This window comes from Bombus vosnesenskii, unplaced genomic scaffold, assembly GCF_011952255.1.
Source record: "Bombus vosnesenskii isolate JDL3184/JDL3185 unplaced genomic scaffold, Bvos_JDL3184-5_v1.1 scf7180000013357, whole genome shotgun sequence".
Taxonomy (NCBI): Eukaryota; Metazoa; Arthropoda; class Insecta; order Hymenoptera; family Apidae; genus Bombus; species Bombus vosnesenskii.
Window position 1 is genome coordinate 487484 of NW_022882991.1, and position 20559 is coordinate 508042.

General features: G+C 34.2%; 3 protein-coding genes across 3 annotated transcripts in view; 2 read left to right on the forward strand and 1 right to left on the reverse strand.

Moving 5' to 3' along the window:
• LOC117237095 overlaps positions 1-13042 on the forward strand; it is a 67046-nt gene extending 54004 nt beyond the window's left edge. Inside the window, exons 7-14 of the mRNA XM_033500721.1 lie at positions 2162-3136; positions 4537-5573; positions 7264-8207; positions 8308-8411; positions 8504-8590; positions 8947-9345; positions 9882-10491; positions 11129-13042. Of these exons, the coding sequence (XP_033356612.1) occupies positions 2162-3136; positions 4537-5573; positions 7264-8207; positions 8308-8411; positions 8504-8590; positions 8947-9345; positions 9882-10401 (4066 nt within the window). The 3' untranslated portion in view covers positions 10402-10491; positions 11129-13042. The remainder of the gene's footprint in view (positions 1-2161; positions 3137-4536; positions 5574-7263; positions 8208-8307; positions 8412-8503; positions 8591-8946; positions 9346-9881; positions 10492-11128) is intronic.
• A 240-nt stretch (positions 13043-13282) lies between these two features.
• On the reverse strand, positions 13283-19419 carry LOC117237106 (F-box only protein 39-like). The gene is made up of 7 exons (XM_033500750.1): positions 18289-19419; positions 17309-17541; positions 16556-16720; positions 15577-15803; positions 14432-14590; positions 13637-13801; positions 13283-13519 (listed from the first exon to the last, which is right to left on the reverse strand). The coding sequence occupies exons 1-7, from the start codon at positions 18478-18480 to the stop codon at positions 13368-13370; spliced, it is 1293 nt and encodes a 430-aa protein (XP_033356641.1). The 5' UTR covers positions 18481-19419; the 3' UTR covers positions 13283-13367.
• A 65-nt stretch (positions 19420-19484) lies between these two features.
• Positions 19485-20422, forward strand: LOC117237105 (GSK3-beta interaction protein). The gene has a single exon (XM_033500749.1). It carries the CDS (start codon positions 19911-19913, stop codon positions 20265-20267), a length of 357 nt encoding a protein of 118 aa, XP_033356640.1. The 5' UTR covers positions 19485-19910; the 3' UTR covers positions 20268-20422.
• The last annotated feature ends 137 nt before the right edge of the window (positions 20423-20559 follow it).

Here is a 20559-nt window from a genome sequence, read left to right on the forward strand (position 1 = left end):
ATTTATCAAACACTTTCATTCCCATATGTTATTAACCTTTCGTTGCTCCCTATTCTGTTCTCTATTAACATCGTGGTACTTTTGGATACACTTTCTCCATCCCGAAATTTTGTTCATGTCCTTGATTTTTAAAAATTCAAAGTTGACGAATAGTCGAAACGGACAGATTTTTTTATATAATATATAATTTTTTACATAAATTTTATATAATAGCAATTTGAACACTGTCGGGACATTCGAACGAAAGTGAAATTTCGTTTGCATCTAAAAGGACTAAAAGGAGGGTTAATATTATTAATGAAAAAATTAGTACAGAGTTAACTGTATAAGTTATATAAAATTGTAATCATTGTTTGCGATCAACTGTATGCTTCAACAACGAGTAAGAGCAATATTTTCTCACCCTTGTTGTTCGACCCGATTGATCGAAACAACTGCAAAGTGCGAATGATAGAATGCTAGAATACTTTGTACACCATCGAGATTGGAAGATTAAAGACACTAGATCGATTAATAATTATTTTTAGACGTATCGCGTGTAACTATAAGTATAGAGTTGTAAGATGTATAATATAATAACAGTCTTGTAAATTGAAGATTTACGTGAACAAAAATGAAACGGAAGAGTATAAGATTCCATTCTGAGTTTTCCTTTCAGTTTATTAAAAAGTCTAGAAGTCAGTCTTAATCGGCTTCTAACCATCAATATCATACTATATTTTAACTTAATTTTTAGTTGAACGAATATTTAATTGATTCAATTGTTTGAGAAAAATTATAACTCGTATTATTATTATTATTTGCATAAACATGCAATAACGGAATAAACGTTTCCTGAGCTGGGTGTAAGAGAAATAAAATATTAAATTTCCAATTAGCGAGCAGATAAAATGGCGTTACTTCGTCATTAACGATATCGAATAAAATTAAAAACTAACTACGCAAGAAGCGCTAGTTTCCTTTTGTTAATTATAATATACTATGATTACGCTGAATTATAGCTTGCGTTATTTCAATACAGTGTGATAAATCGGTCAAATAAAAAAAGAAACTCGATCATGTTCCATCTCGTTGAAAGCTTTTTTCTTACGCATCGTATTAAAAACGAAGATATTTCACAATTCCTCGATGAACATCCTCGTGTTGTTTTAATGTATATCGTGAACCTTCGGTCGTCATTCACGCGATATCATTGATACGTTCGCGTTGTGATATGTCATAATGACACTAATTCTATTCGCGAGAGCTAGTCCTCCTAAGAATAACTGTAATATAACGTAACACGGTAATATGCTCCGTTTCACTCGATATGTAAACGTAGTAACGTCCCTGCCCTCGCCGACCAGGTTGCTAGTAATTGTCCAAGGGACAAGCGTAAAATCCGTGAAAGAAAGGAAGCTCGCGCAGTAGAAAGCATGCCTACGACAGCTATTTTTCTAAAAATCAATAGCTTAGTCTAATACTTAAGGATGCGTATGCACTGTGTATAGCTTTGAGTTTGAAATAAATATTTTTACTGAACCTGATCTCTTCGACTATCCCCGTAATAACGTTGGACGAGAAAAAAGAAATAAGCTTGGATAAGCTTGGATGAAGAAAAACTGTTATATCGTTCGATGTTCTTGTATCTAACAATTAACGATATTACGTAAAGCTTATAATATTGCTTTTTATACGTAAAATTTGTCAAAGCAGAGAAGAGAGTAAAAATATGGTATTCAAGTATACAAGATAAGTATATCTGATGTATTAAACGATCGCGTTGAAACGGTGAAATAATTTATATTATCTTTATACGTTTCCAGGCTACGACTGTTCTGGATCGCATTAGAAGAGCGAGAAGGTATGACGAATACAGATACTAGAATTATCTTCTAAGATTTTTATTTTTATAAAGAATATTCACAGAAAATTACGTTTAGGTTTCAGCGATTACTAAATCAATAAAATATGGTTGCTAAATATATAACACGTTTGAAAATAATGTTTCAGTGAAAACAATATATTCCAAAAATAAATAAGTTTTCAGAACGTATACATTTCTTGATTTACTCGGAAGAAAACATAATTTCAGAATTTTTAACGATAAGTTTCTAGCCATACGATATCCTACGGTTTCCTAGACCAAAGATAACACGATCTACTTAATTTTCTGTTTTAGAATCTTGGATCCTTTGAGCGAAGAATTCAAGACCGACTCGCAGGCTCACTTACCGTTAGAGCTCCCCGAGGTATACGAGAATTGGATCGACAAAGAAAACTTCGAGATTATGTCCGCTAGCCAAGAGGAAACCGCAGTATCTCTTCAAAACAATCCTGGCCAACGATCCAAAAAGAAAACCTTGACTCGTCTAGAATGCGACCACTGTCGACGGAAGTTCTTGAAGAAGAGTAACTTGGCGGAGCATTTGAAGAAACACAGACACAAGTGTTCAGACTGTCCGAAGACTTTCAGACTTCGTCGATACCTAGCTTCTCACATAGAGAAGATCCATCGACGTCAAGTGTACGATTGCAGTGTTTGCGAATACAAAAGCAATAACAAGGGAACACTGAAGAATCACTACATTCGTCTACATACGACTAATTACAATTTCGCTTGCGACACTTGTGGCAAACAATTCAAGATAAAGAAAGCATTGAACCATCACGTGAAACAAAATCATAGCGACGCGCCACCGATAGTGTGCGACGTTTGTGGCCACTTCAGCAAGAATCTTCATGCTCTCAAGGCTCATATGAAGTACAGACACTATAAGCCTGAGTTTATCTGCAGAATCTGCAGAAGAGGGATGACGACTCAAGAGAATTTGGAGCAACACTTAACCTGGCACGAGACCAGGGAAAAGGTACTGTGCCCCACGTGTGGAAAGAGATTTCGAGGTCGGGATTTGGACTCTCATATGCGAGTGCATACAGGAGTCAAGCCTTTTCCTTGTCCTGTTTGTGGAAAGACATTCAGAAGGCAGACTGCCCAAGAGCAGCATGTTCTCATTCATACGGGAAAGAGACCGTATATTTGCGATATCTGTGGGCAAGCGTTTGCTCAGAAACCTGGGCTGATTTGCCATAGGAAGCGCCATCCTGGACCTCTGCCTCCATTGCCTGTCGTATCCATCAAGAATATCGTCACGGAGTTCACTAAGGAATACACTATGAAGAATACGATTATTAAAATAGAATAAATGGGTAATTCGAATGAGCGAGGTTGTAAGAGGTTTGGGATTGACGTAAAGAAAAGCTGTGAATAACTACGTTAAATCATTCAGGGTCAAACGATGAAATAATACGCAAAAAATGCGTAGATCAGCATCGTTGGAATAGTAGCAAGTCGCAAGCACGCAATAAATTTCTATGATTTAAAGAAATTATAGTTTAATATAGTATCACAAATTCTCAATTTCTTTAAATTTCAGGAAATTATAGATCTAGGGTCCAGGTGCAATATTGCAATCCTTCCTCGCAAACAGTATTCTTACAAAAGCAGAATTTTACATTTTATCGTGAATGGATTGAATTTTACTGGTCCTTAATGAGTTAATAGGATAGCGAATGGATTATTGAAGAGTTTATCGATACGTCTGAAAAATCTATTTTTGTTTCGAAGAAATATATGTAATTTGAATATTGAAGCGGCGTACTTCACTCTTTTCATATATTTCATGTCGCTGATTGTTGGATATTATCGAATAAGCGAGGAATTTTATTCGTTTCGTTTTACTTATGTACAGAGCTTGAATTTACCTATTAATTCACGGTTTCTACGAATTTTTCACTATAAAACAGTGCATTTGTAATTTTACAAATTAAGCGTAACGTACAATTTTACGGCATTTTTTTATAAGACACTTTAATATTGCTTTTTAGGCTACCACTTTTGGATTGATATTTTTGTACTAAGAACGAGTATTTGGGTTTTTATAAATATTTTTAAGATTTTTAAACAATACAGTTGTTTCTATCGTTTCTTTATCGATGAAGCATGAATTTTTATATTTTAAAAATGTTTTCTACGAATGTTGTTTGTATTTCTTATTGTATTCCAAACTTTTTAATAAAACTGTGGTTAAATAAAACTTGTAAATTATAAATATCGTAGTATACTTCCTATAATATTATTTTATATTGAGAAAAATGTTAAGGAAAAAGTAAGTATGAAAAAATTTCCATTATAACAAATAAATATTTTTATCTTCGAACAACATATGATACAAAGAAAACTGACGAATTTTCATCAAAAATATTTCGAAAATACTTTACATTGAAATTCATATCGTGAGAAATCGAACGGTGTGATGAAAATTACACATTAATTACGATTGAATTACCTACAAAATACCTATCTTAGTATACACAAAATATTCCATTGCTTCATACAAAGATCTCTGCTCCTACGCAAAAATATTTCTAATCGAAACTTCGTGAAACGTTCATCTGCTAAAGATGTTTCAAGTAAGTAAGCTCTCCATATAGCAGCATTGTCAAAACCACCCTGTAGATACCAAAACCTAACAACTTTACTTCAATCTGTTTTAGTTCTCCTGCACTGGACCCTCTTAATGGTAGCGACACGAATCCTCTGGAAGAACCTTGTTTCATCAAAATAGAAAACTCGTACTCCTTGGCAAAAACGGAACGAAGGCGACAAAGGGAAAGAATCAGAAGAATGAACTTAAAAATTCGCACTGTAACATCCGTAGGTTGTACAACAAAAATGTTGAAAATCGAACCAAGTCGAACCAATAAAATTGAAGCAAGAATCTCGAAAAAGCAAACTGAACCTCTACTGGAGTGTGACTTCTGTGGCAAACAGTTCAACCGGAAGTCGTTTCTAGCGTCGCACATGAAGCAACACAGACATCGCTGTAAAACTTGCAACCAAACATTCGGGCTAAGAAAAGACTTGAAACAGCACTCGGAGCAAGTTCATGGTCCTGTACTATATCCGTGCAGTATCTGTGAATATAAAAGCAACAACAGGTGGACGTTGAAGGATCATTTCATTCGAAAGCACACCAGCAGGTTCGACTATTCGTGTGCAGTCTGTGGGAAACAATTCAAGATCAAGAACGACATGGTGCAGCACGCGAAGCAAATGCATAGCAACGCATCTCCAATTATTTGCACAGTTTGCGGTCACGCTTGCAAGAGCGTGCCTTCCTTGAAGTCTCACATGAAATACAAGCACTACAAGACTGCGTACCAGTGTAATTTGTGCAAACGTTGTATGACGACCCAGAAGAACTTGGAGCAACATCTGTTGTGGCACAAGAGGAAGGAGAAAGTGGTTTGCCAGACTTGTGGTAAGACTTTTGGTCAAAAGAGGGATCTGGACCTTCATTTGAGGATCCACGAAGGTATCAGGCCGTTCTCTTGCCCGGTTTGTGGCAAGAAGTTCCCGAGAAGAACTGCTCAGGAGCAACATATTCTGATACACACAGGTCAAAGACCGTATACTTGTGATATTTGTGGACAGAAGTTTGCGCAAAAACCGGGACTGATCTGTCACAGGAAGCGACATCCTGGACCTCTGCCACAGCTCCCTGTGATCTCCGTTAGAAAGATCATCGCAGATTTTACTCAGGGACTGAACGATGCCGCGATGGAGAAGAAGGAGAATTAGGTGAAGTGAGTGGAGTAACTGGAACGTTCGTGTGTTTTTGAACTTTGTGAATCTGTTCTTATGGTTTTGAAGTTTATGTTGTCTGGTGCTTCTAAGCGTAAATAGTGTTAATTTTCTGTTATTTCTAGGTATAATGTGACTTGTTTTGATATTGATCATCATTACGTCTAGACTGTGAATGTCTATGAAATTTGTAAATGTAAAGAAATTTATTCCGTGTGTTAAATATTATGATGATTATTTTACTTTAAATATTTTACATATAAAGATATATATGCAAAAGCATATCGTGTATGTTTTGTATACATTTTGTAGATTTTTATATCCTTAAATTTACCAAAAATGTAGCAACATCCGCGATCTAATAGTAATGGTACTTATAACGACTAAGTAGTGTAATTTGATTCTCGTTATGTTTGTATCCTTATATTTATTAAAATTCAACAAAGATAAGGAAAAGAAATATGCTTTTCCTTTTTCTTTCGAAGAGTAAATCTATTGACAAGTAGCAAAATATTTTATTTGCTTCTGTGAGTATTTTAATTTTATTAGAAAGATATAATTTACATTTAGAAGCTACAGACAATATAAGTTTCTAAAGCATTAGTGTTAGATCGAAAGACAGTTATATAAGGGTGAAACGATCAATTAAAGTTTATATTGCGTCGAATAAGATGTTATAGAGAAATTTTCACGAGACATTGTTTCAGAGAAGATTTAATTATTCGTTGTTTATTTTATTAATATTGATAGCACAATTTGTGTTAGATAATTTGACATTTAAAGTACTTCGTTCATAATGCAGACTTCAGTCTGTTTGTTCTCTACGTTGCGTACGAGTAACATTGTATTCTTAAATGTTATTAAGTGAGTAAACAATAGGTGTATTTGTTTATAGTAAATTTGTATACATTATAACTATGTCTTCCTTACAAGAAAAAAGACCGGAGCAAATTTATTTGTATTATCGATAACTACAAAAAAGTTCTTTTACCACGATTTAAACAATATTTGGTCACGAAAGAGTTGATTATAATTACATATTAAAACTATACTGTTTCTCAGATCATCTCGAATATTTATCACCTATAACTAAAAATCAAACTCAAAAATTAAGACGTAAAAGAGTTTTGTAATTTTGAGGCGAAAACGTTCCACAAAGAATCAACATTAAAAAAACATTATCTTCTACGAAAAAAATGAATAATTCTCCGAGACTTAAATATTAAATGAATATTAATCACATATATTTATACGTTACAAAACTTTTGTAACAGAAAGTGTATGAAGCTTTATGTACATTTAATAATTGGTTATAAAACATTTAAAAACGATACGCATATATATCGTCTATTATTTCTTCTAATAAATTCCTACTTCAACTTACTAAAATTTGATTTTCTTAAAATAATATTCACATTTCATTTCCACAAAAAAAACAATTTTTCATATGTATAACATGTACGAGATTCTCATAAAATTTCATTGCACGCCATCGTATATCGGTAGGTATATAGTAAAACTTAACGAAGAACAACAAAAATCATCACAGAAGAACGTTCATTCTAAACAAATAAGTACTATAATAATTCCACGTAGTTGCACATTTATTCCTTCATTATCTAAATTACTTCGTGCACTTTATCGTTGTTTCTGTTTCAGATCGCGAAGAGCAATTTCTCGAGCAATTCACGAATGCATCAAATGTGGAGCCTGCTTCTGTCACATGAGGAAGCTGGTAGAACACCTGAAGAACCTCCATGGTATCGACAGAGCCTTCAGTTGCGACGAGTGCGGCAAAACTTTCAGAAGTCCCATGAACATAGCTCGTCACAAATTAATTCACACTGGTTTCAAAAGATTCGCTTGCGACTTATGCAACTATAGATCAAACCAAAAGTCAAACCTCGAGAGCCATCGTCGAAGACACACCAAAGACTATTCCTTTAAATGCGAACAATGTGAAAAAGGCTTCTTTCTGAGAACAGAATACTTAGAACATATAAATGTTCATACTAGGAAGCAATTGTACAAATGTGATCACTGTAGCAAGTCATACCCTTACAAGAAGAACCTGACAAATCACTTAAGAACGCATCATGCGAGTGTCTCGCAGTTAGAATTAAGAAATGACGTGACAAAGAAGCACGTGTGCACAATTTGCCTGGAGGGTTTCACGCGAAAATTGTTCTTGGAAAGGCACTTGAAGCAACGACACGGTTTGTACGAGAAAATGAAGCATTTATGCGATCTATGCGGGGCAGTGTTGTCTTCCAAGAGGAGATTGATGGTGCATAGGCGGGGCCACGTTAACGAGAAGATCGTAAAATGCGGTTTATGCGACAAACAGTTCTCTAGCAAAGAAAACCTCGCTGTTCATCGGCGAGTGCACACTGGAGAGAAACCATACGGTTGCTCGCAGTGTGGAAGAAGGTTTACACAGAGGACTTCTTTGATATTACATCTTAGGTACCATTCCGGGGAAAGACCGTATCAATGCGCGGATTGTGGGAAGGGATTCGTTTCTGCGAGTTTCCTGAAGAAACATCGAAAGATTCACGAGAAAACTACGCAGCTCGAAACTTAATTGCGAACGAGATCGTCTAATAAAGAGATACGTGTGTGAGTTCGTAATTCTTTTTGTTATCAATGAAATTTGTTCGTTTTTAATAAAAGGATGATGATTCATACGAATAGAATCTTGTATTTTATTGAAAATCGTACTAGATGGTGATGGTGGATTTAGGTACGCGCATTTACAAAAGCATCGGAAGCTTCGTATTTTAATGTATGAATTTCAGTGTTGATTCTGATTATGAAACCATACATGATGCTTTCTGTAAATGTGTAGCTTTGTCAATGAAGGTTCCCTCATTCCAGCCACTGGGACAACGATCACGACGTGCTTAGCAGCTGCGAAGATTTCAGAATCAAGAACGAGGATATTCTTCTCGATCCTGGACAAAAGTGAGTTTTGTTAGATATTTTCTATGATCAGAATTAAATAAAGTAGTCTACGTTGTTACGCGTACATATATAAATTTCACACAATCATTTCGGTTACACGCAAGCAATTCAAATTGAAATAAAGGTTCATACACACAAATTCGAATAAAATCCATTTAAAAGACAAGAATCTTTTCCGATGACTTATTACAAAACTGGTCCATAAATAATTTCCTTAAACGTAAAGATAAAAGAAATAACAATTGAATGATCATCGATTTTGATAAAATTCCTTGATGAATAAGAATAAATAAAAAAATGGAACGATTTTCAATGATCCCACGGAGACGATTTCGATTCTAAACTAAACCTTTCAGGTTCGAGGGGAACGAGAAAGTCTGCGAGCTTTGTCAAGAAAAATTCCACTTCGTAACCAGATTAGTAGCTCATCTGAGGATCGTTCACGGTATCCATAGACCCTTCAAATGTGTCACGTGTGGGAAGACATATCCGCAGCAGTTTATGCTAAACGCCCATGTGAAAAAATCTCACACTCCTAAAACGATCCCCTGCACTGAATGCAGTTTCATGGGGGTGAATGCGACTGATGTGGAAAGACATACGAAACGACACCATCGAGAAATGAAGTTCACCTGTGAAATCTGTAGCGAGAACTTCGTAGACAAGGATTCCTTGATGACACACACAACTATGCATAACTTTATGCAGTTTCAACAATGTAACGCTTGTGGTACTACGTTCAACGACGCGTACAGGTATGATAATATTGTCCTATGACTTCATTCTAATATACAATCATTTTAATTCATAGTCACGCGAAGGCAACACTGTGGCGAGAATATATGAAGGCTACACATAGAGGATACGATAAGTTTATGTTGCAAGTCACTTGATGACTAATTAATTATGATTAGTCGAGAAGAGAGAAATATATTTATTTTAATTATAGATGATAAACTGAAAAAGTTTTATATAAAACCAAGAGAATAGCTAATCTCACGGTAATCGATATTTGCAAATTATATAAAAATAGATAGATAGCAAAAATATCGTGTTTCTCTCCTGTACCCTTCATACCTAAGTGGGGAGAGTCCTTGTGCCAAATTCTCAACAAATCTGACTCTTCTCGAATTACGAAACACGTCATATATCTCAATACCTTAAATCATTAAAAGAATTTCGCAAAATCCTAATCTTTCAATTAATTAAATTAGAAAATGTTAGATAATCTCAATCTTTCGATTATCATGTAGAAAATTTCACAAAATCCTAATCTCTCAAATTAACGTAGCCTAAAGGAGCATAACCGTTTGTACCACTACGATCCAACAACGTTGATTCAAGAGAAGCTCGAAGCTGACAGTCCGCAGAACACCACGGAGCACAAATGCGACGTCTGTGGGAAGGTTTACAAGTACAAATCGGTCTTGAAACAACACAAAGTGAAAGCTCACGGTGATATGCCAAATTACGAAAGACGTCGATATTTATGCGCTCTTTGCGGGAAAGAATTAAAAACCGCAAAAGGTCTCGAAATTCACAATCGATCGCACACCGGCGAAAAGCCTTATACCTGCGAGGTGTGTGGCAAGTGTTTCGCCTGTGAAACATTGCTCAGGACTCATAATGTCACACACACTGGCGAGAGAAAGTATTCTTGCGACCAGTGTGGCAAAGCTTTCACGCAGAGATCCACGTTGGTCGTGCATAAACGTTATCATACCGGTGAACGACCGTATGTTTGTCCTCGATGTGGAAAAGGTTTCGTCACCAGGACTGTCCTGAACACTCACATGAAGTCCTGTCGTTGAGGCCGACCAGACGATTGTTCGATATGTGAGAAACATGTTTGAGACAGAATAGGGGCTTCCGGTTTTGTTGGAAAGAATCCGGTGCTCAAGGTAAGACTGGGACTATTTCTACAACTTTTATAAGGCGAAAGTGTCATTCTAATTATACAGGGTGGTTGGTAACTGGTGGTACAAGCGGAAAGGGGGTGATTCTACGCGAAAAAAAAAGTCGAAAATATAGAATAAAAATTTTTCGTTTGAGGCTTTGTTTTCGAGAAAATCGACTTTGAATTTTCGCTCGGTACGCGTGCACTTTATCACGCCTTGTTATAACGGATCTCACTGTAGATTGTTGCCTAGATAGAAAAATTAAAAAAAAATTTTTTTTAAATGTTTATTCTATATTTTCGACTTCTTTTTTCGCGTAGAATCACCCCCTTTCCGCTTCTACCACCAATTACCAACCACCCTGTATATACTGCAGAGCAATAAGTATTAGGACTAATAGGTATTGGTACTTAATATCTGCTGATATTTATGATGCATTTGAATGTTTTTCTAGTTATCTTATTTTAAATTATTTACCTCATTTGCGTCATTTGTGTTTCGTAATGTAGAGCAAAGTAAGACTTTCTATGACTTTCTCGATGAATGTTATGCGTAGATGTCCTATTCGAGAATTTTAGCTTTACTGAAGGCTCATTCTTATTCCGTATTTACGATATTAAAAAGATGGTATTTTTTATAGTTTAAATGCCAGCAATTTGAAGTTACGGTTATTCAAGATTGAGTCTTGGAGATGTTCCTCAAACAGCTTACGTGAGAAAAGCCATTGTTCAAACATAAAATCGAAAATGTATTCGTATATTGTTTTTAAACTCGAAATTATATATAAATCTACAACGATGGTAAAATTCTCGTAGTATATGTATTACTTGAAATACTACAAGTATTATACGTATTTCCACACACAATATTTAAATGTTCAAAATCGATTTTAATAGACCCAGTCTTAAATTGAAATATTTTAATTCCAAGATAATACGAATGGGGATTGCAGTATTAATTAAACAGAAAAGAAAAAAAACTACATTAGATGTTGAAAAGTCATAGTTCACAAGGAACTTTAAAAGAACTCGTACAAAATAAAAATCAGTGCATGACAATAAATAATAAAAGAATCCAATATGATAGCGTCTAAGTGTACAAGAAACAGACCTGCGATCCCTAAAATATTAAATTCAATTTTGAAACTGTGTCAGGCATTCTATCAATAAGAATAGCCGACATGTATCGTATTCCCGTTGTTTCTTATTTCTATTCATCGAGCAGATTGACACAGCTCGATCGTTTAATACTGGGAGACCCTTGTGCAATTTATGACCCTTGAGGTACTTTTAGAAAACTCTTGTGAAATCAGGCCACCGTTTAAGGATATAGTCACCATTCATCTCAAGCGGATTAGCATCGAAATCGATCGCTTTTAAAGAAGGCAGCTTTTATCGTAGGTTCTTCTTATCGATGTAATTTACGTATATGTATATGCGTTCTCTTCTTTTATGTAAAAATTATGAAGGCAAATGTTCACGAAACAACGAAAATAACGATACGAATGATATTTGTATTTCTTAAGAAATTTTTACTCTTTTTAAGAGATGCTACTCTTAAGAAAATTTTAGAAACTTTTCTTTATAGATACATACACGTGTGTTTTTTAATGTGCAGAGTTAGCAAATACTTGGAATCTCTGCGACCATAAAGCCGTCCTTGATACTAGTATTAAGGTGTAACAAGCCGTTTTTAACCTAGTTGCACTAGCAAAAGTATCGTGCTATATCGTGGATGTAAAGTATATCGATTGAAGGTCACAGGGAAAAATATGAAAGATCCTTTTTGTTTTGTTTCTTTACAGGGGAACAATTTTCGAATTTAAGAGCACTGCAAAAGGATATATTACACATCACTAGATCTCGTTTTATTTTGTTTTGGTGTTAAATATGTATTTTTGTTGCATATCTGAATGTTTGAAAAATATATTTCCTTTCAACCACCGAGCACGATTTAAAAATCAGCTAAAATGGATTTGTCATATTTTTTCCTGCGTCCTCGATTAACATCATGCAAGGTACGATTTTACGATGATTGTAAGAAAAATATTTTCTTCGTCGATAGTAAAACTCGTAGAATTCTTACTTAAAAGAAACACTTGGTTTAATCGATCGGAAGTCAATCATATAACAATCGATTTTTATCAATCGAAAAACAATAAAAATTCTCCAGCTATTAGTTACGACTTACTCATCGATTATTAGCTGTACAAAAAAAGACCATCATGAAATTATGTGATATATTTAACATCAATTTAAACTTGTACTTTTTTATACACTTTTTTAAATACTTTTTATACATGTGCTGATTACGACCATTCATGCTGTACAAACAGCGAGACAATTTTTCCTAAATCCCGTTTATTAAAAGCTCTGGGATAATGCTAGCGAATACGAATTTTTTATTATTATTGACTGCTTCTAGATATTTCTATAAATTGTTACTGCCAGACTATTTTACAATGTCATATTTATTATTAAATTAACTCACCCGATAATACTGTCAATGTTTTTGTATCGACAATAATAAAGCGAAAAAAATGATTTCACAACAGCGTAAGTTTATTATTGGATTCTCTGTTTCAGTTATTATTTAATAATTAATAATCCTTCGACATTGAAAGATTCAATAGTGTAGCACATATTATTTTACATAATAATAAAAGGTAAATTTAGTAATGAAAAGGAAATTCTGTGTACTGTAAAAATATTTAACAAACGACAAATGTCTATCGAAATAAATGCCAAAGATCAAAATAGAATCAAAAGGACAAAAAGAATAAATCGCAGAGAGATAGAGGGCATTGTTTTATTTTTTGGCTGTAATAATCAGAGATATGAGTGGGACAGATACCGGTGGACAGGTGGGAAATTAACATTTTAATAGAACACCAAAACCGAGGCTGGATCTTCGATACGAAAATCTACTCCTTGTTCCATCATTTTGTGATCGTAATGGTAGTTTATGTCGTTCAATATGGCACGATTTCGGGCATTAACATTACGTGGCTTCACGTGGATCGTACGAAAAACTATTTTATTTTTTTTTTAAACATGAATAATATTTTAATGCTGTGTTAACTCTTAAATGAAAATATACGATTTTAAAACTGAAATTGATTCTATTGAATAAATGTTTGGATTCTTACGCGTCTTGCTTTCAGCTTGAAGCTGACAGATGTCCCGCAGGGTATCAAGACTTCTTATTATACCGTCGTACTGTAATCTCGTTAGATGTTTACAACGTATCAGCATGGAGACCAACAAATCGTCGAGCATCTCACGATTGTTTCTGAGTTGTAACATTACTTCAGCTGTAACGATATGGCCATTAATCGTAATTATTCTTATAACCAACAAATATCATATAAAATCGAGTAATTAAAAATATTTTTTTGGAATCCTTAATTTCCTAATTCGGATTGAAAAATTACAGTAATAAAATTTAATGAAATTTACTAAGATATTTAATTTAATGGTTTATTTAATTTAGTAGATATTTAATTCGGTTTAATAAAATATAATTAAATTGTGGACATTTATGCAAATTCATATTTCTGCAAATATAATTAAGGAAACGGCCTTATAAACCACCTTGTATCTACATTTTCATATATTTTATATGTCATACGCTTTTTTGCGTCTTCGAATTTTCAACAAATGCATAAACATTCACAATCTAGTTGTAATCGTTCTATTTTTAATACAAGAGCTGCTGAACGATACTTTTGACATTTTCAAACCATTAAACACAGAAACAGTGGTTCGTTTCAATAATGTGTAGAGTTACACAATTGGAAGGGGACAATGGCCAAAGTACCGAGATTCAGCGAGCTTTATTGCGACAGTTACCGCGTCAAGAAATAGACCATGCGAGATCCGCATGAGGAAACGTCTCGTGGACAGTGTTCAAAGCGTGTAGGATTTGGAAGAATTTATAATACCGAGCGTGTTGGTATAATGGGTAATAAGCAGTCCGACGGTGCTTCTGAAATTGCGAGATCTACTCTGATCCCACACGTGACCGCTGAACATTTGAAACCTAGCCAATGGCACACTGGGCAGCAGGAAGTAGCACATATCTTCGTAATGGGATATGTTAACTGAAAATCAAACTTAACAAGCTAAATTATGCATAGGATCACTCATTCTCGTCGATACATTGAGCGATTCTTTTAACATGATTTGTGTCTATATCGAAGCGTTTAATTACTTTTCAGAGCCGATCTTACCGATTCTTTTCCATTAAATATCCTTTTGCTATAGATATCTTCGTGCTTTCTAATATTTTATTTACATCTGACACTCAATTCATTTTTACTTTTTACCATATCAATCGTCATTCTTTAGTAATGCAACAGAGTATCGATTTATTATCGGAACATCTATTACTGGAAGGAGCAATTATCAAAAAATTGATTAGTAGAAAATTCGTGAACGATCTCTTGTAAGGAAGATAGAAGAATAAAAATACAAATATAAAAGACTGTTTGATTTTTAGTAAAAAAGAAAACTTTTGTTCTTATGCAATATTCATGTTTATAAAATATTTTGAGATAAATGATCTTCTCTCGGCTAAAAACATATAGCGGTTTCATTATCTGAACAGCGTATGATTAATCTAAATAATCAAGACTCTATTGTATTTTATTTACTTGAAACTCATTAACAAAATACATTTTCAAAGTCGTTGAAATTTCTATAATAGCTAATTGAATTAATTTAAAAATCTGATATTGGTTGCTTGATCGATCATTCATGTAAAGAAATCAATTCTGGAAATTTTCTTCGCGATAATATCAGAAAATCATAAGAATCGCTTAATGCGAACAAAAGTATATAAAATATGGACGACGAAATGTTTTAAAAAAACTTCAATAGCTAGGTAGAGTGACGTAAAAGCAATCATCTATTTTTAAATCGAATTTTTTCAAGCATAGTTGTACTTGATTTTAAATTGCTCGAAGCACAATGGAAGCCTTCGCAAATTACAAAATGTAATAACCGTGAAGCACCAGCTCGATATTGCCTCGATGTAGGCGGAAGGAAATCAATGATTACTTTTACGTCATTCTGTATCATATTGTACCTATAGTATAAGACACTGTGAGCTCAGGGCATACAAGCACTAAATTGTGCCAGGCTGTGTCAGTGATCGTGTGATGTCTGGAATCCGAATCTCTCACTGATATATGCAATGTCTTCAACACTCTCGGAGCTGCATTGGTCAATGCGTTTAGAGTTTGGTCGGATAGAGCTGGATAATCGAGCCTGAGTATCGTCAACGCGCGAAATCGGCCCAACAGACGCAGATATCTGTAAAATTTGGTTTATGACAAAGATTATATTTGTCAAAGTTAATGTTTTCTTTAAATCATTTCGAAACTAGTAATAGTGTAACAGTATGACTCAAGATAATGTTTATGTACCAAGGTAAAGATAAGATCACCGAATTATTAGAATTTTTCTGATAACAATGAGATATACTGAGATACAGGATCTTATTAGAAATAGAATGAGATTAGCCATTTTTAATACTATCAGAGTGACAAGAAAAGAACACTTAAAGTTTGTCGTGGAAATTTTATAAATTTATAATAGCATAGATATATATTGTTTTATCAGGATATCATGATTAATTATTCTTATAAAATAACACGTCGACGTGATTACAGCTGATAACAGCAGTAGAGAAAATAATGATATTTTTAAATATTATTCACAAAGTATAAAAATTCATGACTTCATTCAATACAGTACTTCGGCGATGTAATTGACGTGGCACTGTCAGAAATTGTGTAATATAATAAATATCTGTGTTAATCTGTTTAAATTGAGACTAAGAAAATAATATGTCTCAAGGCAACTTTTATCTTAACTTCTTAGAAAGAAACTGGGTTCAAAGAAAATTTCATTTCGAAGAAATGAATGATATCAGAGTATCTTTTTATACTTTCTGGAAGAAACAATAATCGACAAGGATTATTTTTGTTATGAAACTTTCAATTCCTTTGAATAAAATGATAATTGCGAAGACATAGGTCGATCGATGGAGCTGCTTCACGTGCCTTGGATTACTATGGGGCGCCTGCCATTCCCGAAACGCACCCCGAAGATCTAAATACGCCAGATGCTCGGTCGACCCTTTGGAAGCACTTGCGAGAAGTCGCAACACGTCGCTCACTCCTAGAGTCGCATTCAGCAGGCTTAGCGTTTCCAGATTGTGCTGACAGCTACATACGTAAATGTTGATTACGTTAGTGAGGATCGATTAAGAAAAGTTGAGCAACCATGGCAATGGTTAGTGTAACATGGCAATGGTGCATCAGAACTTAAATAAGGAATAAACCCAGCTTAGAACGTGAAAAAAATATGTTTCAAATTTATGTAAATTAACCTTTTGTAGGTAAATATACCTTTTCACAGTGCATAGACAAATTGGATCATTTATATCCAAGAAAACTGTTCTTTTTTACTCTCCTAAGCTCTCATCGAATACAGTAAAATTCAATAAAAACAAAGACTTGGAATTAAGAATACGAATGAAATGTTGCAGTTTGCTTACGGAAGTTTACAATTATATTAATTCGAGTAAATTTTATAGAATAAAATCTATCAAGCTTCTAAGAAATAGGAAGGTAATTACAGTTTTTTTGGAAATTTTTAAACTCTTTTTGTTCTATAATATTTCATTTTTGAAAGATGCGACATTGAATCTTTGTTTTCTGGAGAAAAACAATTCTTACACCTAGTAAGTGATTTATTTTTAGTATCTATCTAGATTTCTGATTAAATCCTCAGATGCAAGGCTGATTAATTACCCTAAAAAGTTTGCAAGAGCATACAACAGTTTGCTTCTATTTCCCCATTTACAAATGAAGATCCAATCGGTGAGTATCAGTTTCTTCAATTGGACGTTCTTGGCTCGTACAATCGTAAGAAAATCAGCGCCTGCCTCAGCTTGAATATTACGAGTTATGCGAGCTTCTCTTGGCAAGAGATACGGTCGTGACCAGGCTAGTTCTAAACTTCGCATATGCTGTCCATATTGTGCCTAAGCGAAACGTAATTATCATCGAATTTCGATAGATTAGATGCGATAAAACAAATTTCGTAATCGTATTTTTCTGTATATCTGATTTTAGTACTACTGTCGATTCCTTTTAGGGTAAAAAGAATGTCAGATACGCAAATATAACCAAAAATTGTTATCGTTTTATCAAAAATAATCTTTATCTGTATTTTTAATTCTGTTTAACCCTTTCTAGGTCGATTTTCCTTTTAATTATGAATACAACAACATAATAATAAATAGAGCCTATAATACATTAAAATTTGAAAAAACGAATAGAATTTTTTAATTTATTAGTTCATTTAATTTTGTATTATTATTAACGCAATTATCAAAATGATCAAAATGATCAATGTGTAATTTCTCACAGAAATTTTGTAAATTCACAACGATGCATTTTTGTGGATTTGAATGATTATTTTTGTAAAATATATGGATAGGAAATCGTTCTTCTCCTTGCATTACATACTTTCTCGTTTACGATAGAATCCTATGTTGCAAAAGATGTCAATGATTCCGAAAAGAATTAAAACAATTTAACGATCGTTTTGAAAGTCTCATTAATTATTTGAAATGTATTGTTTCGTTAATTTTGAAAGGGTTAAACACCGACGATTACTCTTCAAAAAACTCAAAATTTCAATTTCACACGTTCCATTAATGAATCGTGTGACTGTAGTATAAGAGAATGGATATTAGATATTTTATTTTTCACAAATGTTTGCGTACGGCTAATTCTCCCGCCAAAGGGAAGTCACCACGCAGATCACGGTCGATGAAGACTGTGATGGAACGCCAAAGAACTGGCGATGAAAGTGCACGGTTCCATGGCCGACAGACTTGTGCAACATTGGCACGGTCTCCATGACCGAGGTGACTGAATATCTGCGTCAGTATCAGCTCCGGCAGCTGATCCCACATCTCCCAGTATCAGCTTGGCCCGTCTTCATCGCTACGTAGCTGGGGCAGCTGTCGCAACCTCGTCAAGTTCTCTTGTCCTGCTTCGCGATATCGATTCGATCGTCATTGAAAATTGTACGATCGATTAAGTCGAATTCATGAGATACTAAACGCTTGAATTTACATTCAAATAGATCTCGATTGTTATTAAAAATCGTACGATCAATTGAATCAAATTCGCGTGATATGAAACGCTTGAATTTGCATTCAAATCGAACTTGATTATTTCTAAAAATCGTGAGATCCATTTATAGAGTGAAATATACGAAACATTAAATGGTTGAATTCAGGTTCAAATCGAATTAAATTGTTATTGAGCGCTCGAATTAGCATTTAAGTTGATCGTCTATTTTCAATAAATTTTGATTTAAAGTTGCTTGGGATTATGAAAGGAGAAAAAATGATAAAAAAAGTGTAGTAATATATATTTTAATAATCATAGAAATATTATGTGACCATGTTGCCGAGGTCCTCGATGCAGAATATAATAAGAGGTATGACCAGTCCCAATTGAACTTTGCATTCTATAGATGAAATTAATAAATGTACGTGAGCTTCGTTACAATGATATCACGTTTCTTTTGTAGCTATTGAGCAACTGCTAAACGAGGACATTGAACAAGGATAAAATTCTTTTCTTGCTGCTACCTTATATTTTTTTAATTTATCAAAACTTGGAATTTTAAAAAGCTGTCTTAAAAAGCTATTAATAGCTTACCACTTTGACATAATTGAATTGAATTGAATTAAAAAATCTTTTAATGCTTGCTAGCGCTCTGCTCGTAGATCAACAGGAACATAGTAACTTTATGTAAGATCAAGGATCATTTAAATCTGCTTTATAGGATAATATTTTATCTGCTCTATAGGATAGTAAATTTTCCCGCTTATTCGTTGCGGTAAATTTAGTATCAGAGAACGTCATGAGATGGCGTTGCGATAAGCGAGAAGTTGCATACGCAGTATGATACATAATTAGTACAGGTCTATAGTGCATTCAGTGCACATGTACCGAGAAATATGTGGGATTGAATGTACAACATAAATTTACAACTACGCAGTGTCAAGGTCTAAACTGATGACAGATCGTAGTCACTGTCGTCACTGAAAAGCGATATTATATATCCCTTAAGAGAGAAATAAGTTCGCCAAATAGTTACATAATCGTATAATCTTGGTCTTTGACCCTCGGTTCTCGGTTCTAACCTGTCCACGTGCCGTCTTATTGTTAGCACGAATAAGACGAACTTTGTTCAACGTAACAAATTGTGAATTTGTTCCAACATTGACGAAAGGTTGATTAGTAACGTTGAACTATAATATCATCAGTTTGTTTAGAATATTACATGCGTCCGTAAAAAGACGGTTATTGACGCTGTTAAAACGCGAGAATGAAGGAAGAGGTAAATAACAAAGAGCTGGACAAGGATCACTGGAAGCTTGAGGCGCAAACCATTATCAACGACGTAAAACAGCATGTAACGGACATCAAAATATCAGAAAAATTACGAAATAACAATCATTTCCTCTACTTAAATTTGATTACATTAGAGGGCTTGAAGTTTTGCATAGAACTATCAAGTGTTGGTTTTACCATCGTTGGTAACGAACACGACGACACATCAAAGAGAGAAAGCGAGCACTACGAAACGCCCTACAGCTTGTTGAATTTCGTTAGCCCGCAATATAGAGATTCCTTTGGAAATTCGCTTGTTCATAAGCTTAAACAATTAAGTAACTCACAGTGAACAAATTTAATCAGAATTTTTTAATAGTGAAATGAAACACAGTTAAATATAGATGAAAATAAAGTGCTAATTCCAATTGTTTGAATACACACACATACACACATCTTTCAACAATAAGCGTTTAAAATCTAAAATAAATTATGATTCTCGTCAAATGCGTTTTCTCTTTGCACAGCACTCATTCAATCCGAATCTAGCCGAAGATATCCGAGTGCACGGTAATTTGCAAGCAAAGTGTCGTACTCGATACATAATACCAAATCTTGGAACTTCCTTTTGGCATTATATGCGC

Coding starts and splice junctions, on each gene's coding strand:
- LOC117237106 (XM_033500750.1), bottom strand. CDS start 18,480: ATGTGGGATCAGCTGCCGGAGCTGATACTGACGCAGATATTCAGTCAC. Junction 16,721..17,308: donor GCTCTTGCAAACTTTTTAGG/GTAATTAATCAG, acceptor TTACGTATGTAG/CTGTCAGCACAATCTGGAAA. Junction 13,802..14,431: donor CCATTATACCAACACGCTCG/GTATTATAAATT, acceptor ATATCGTTACAG/CTGAAGTAATGTTACAACTC.
- LOC117237105 (XM_033500749.1), top strand. CDS start 19,911: ATGAAGGAAGAGGTAAATAACAAAGAGCTGGACAAGGATCACTGGAAG.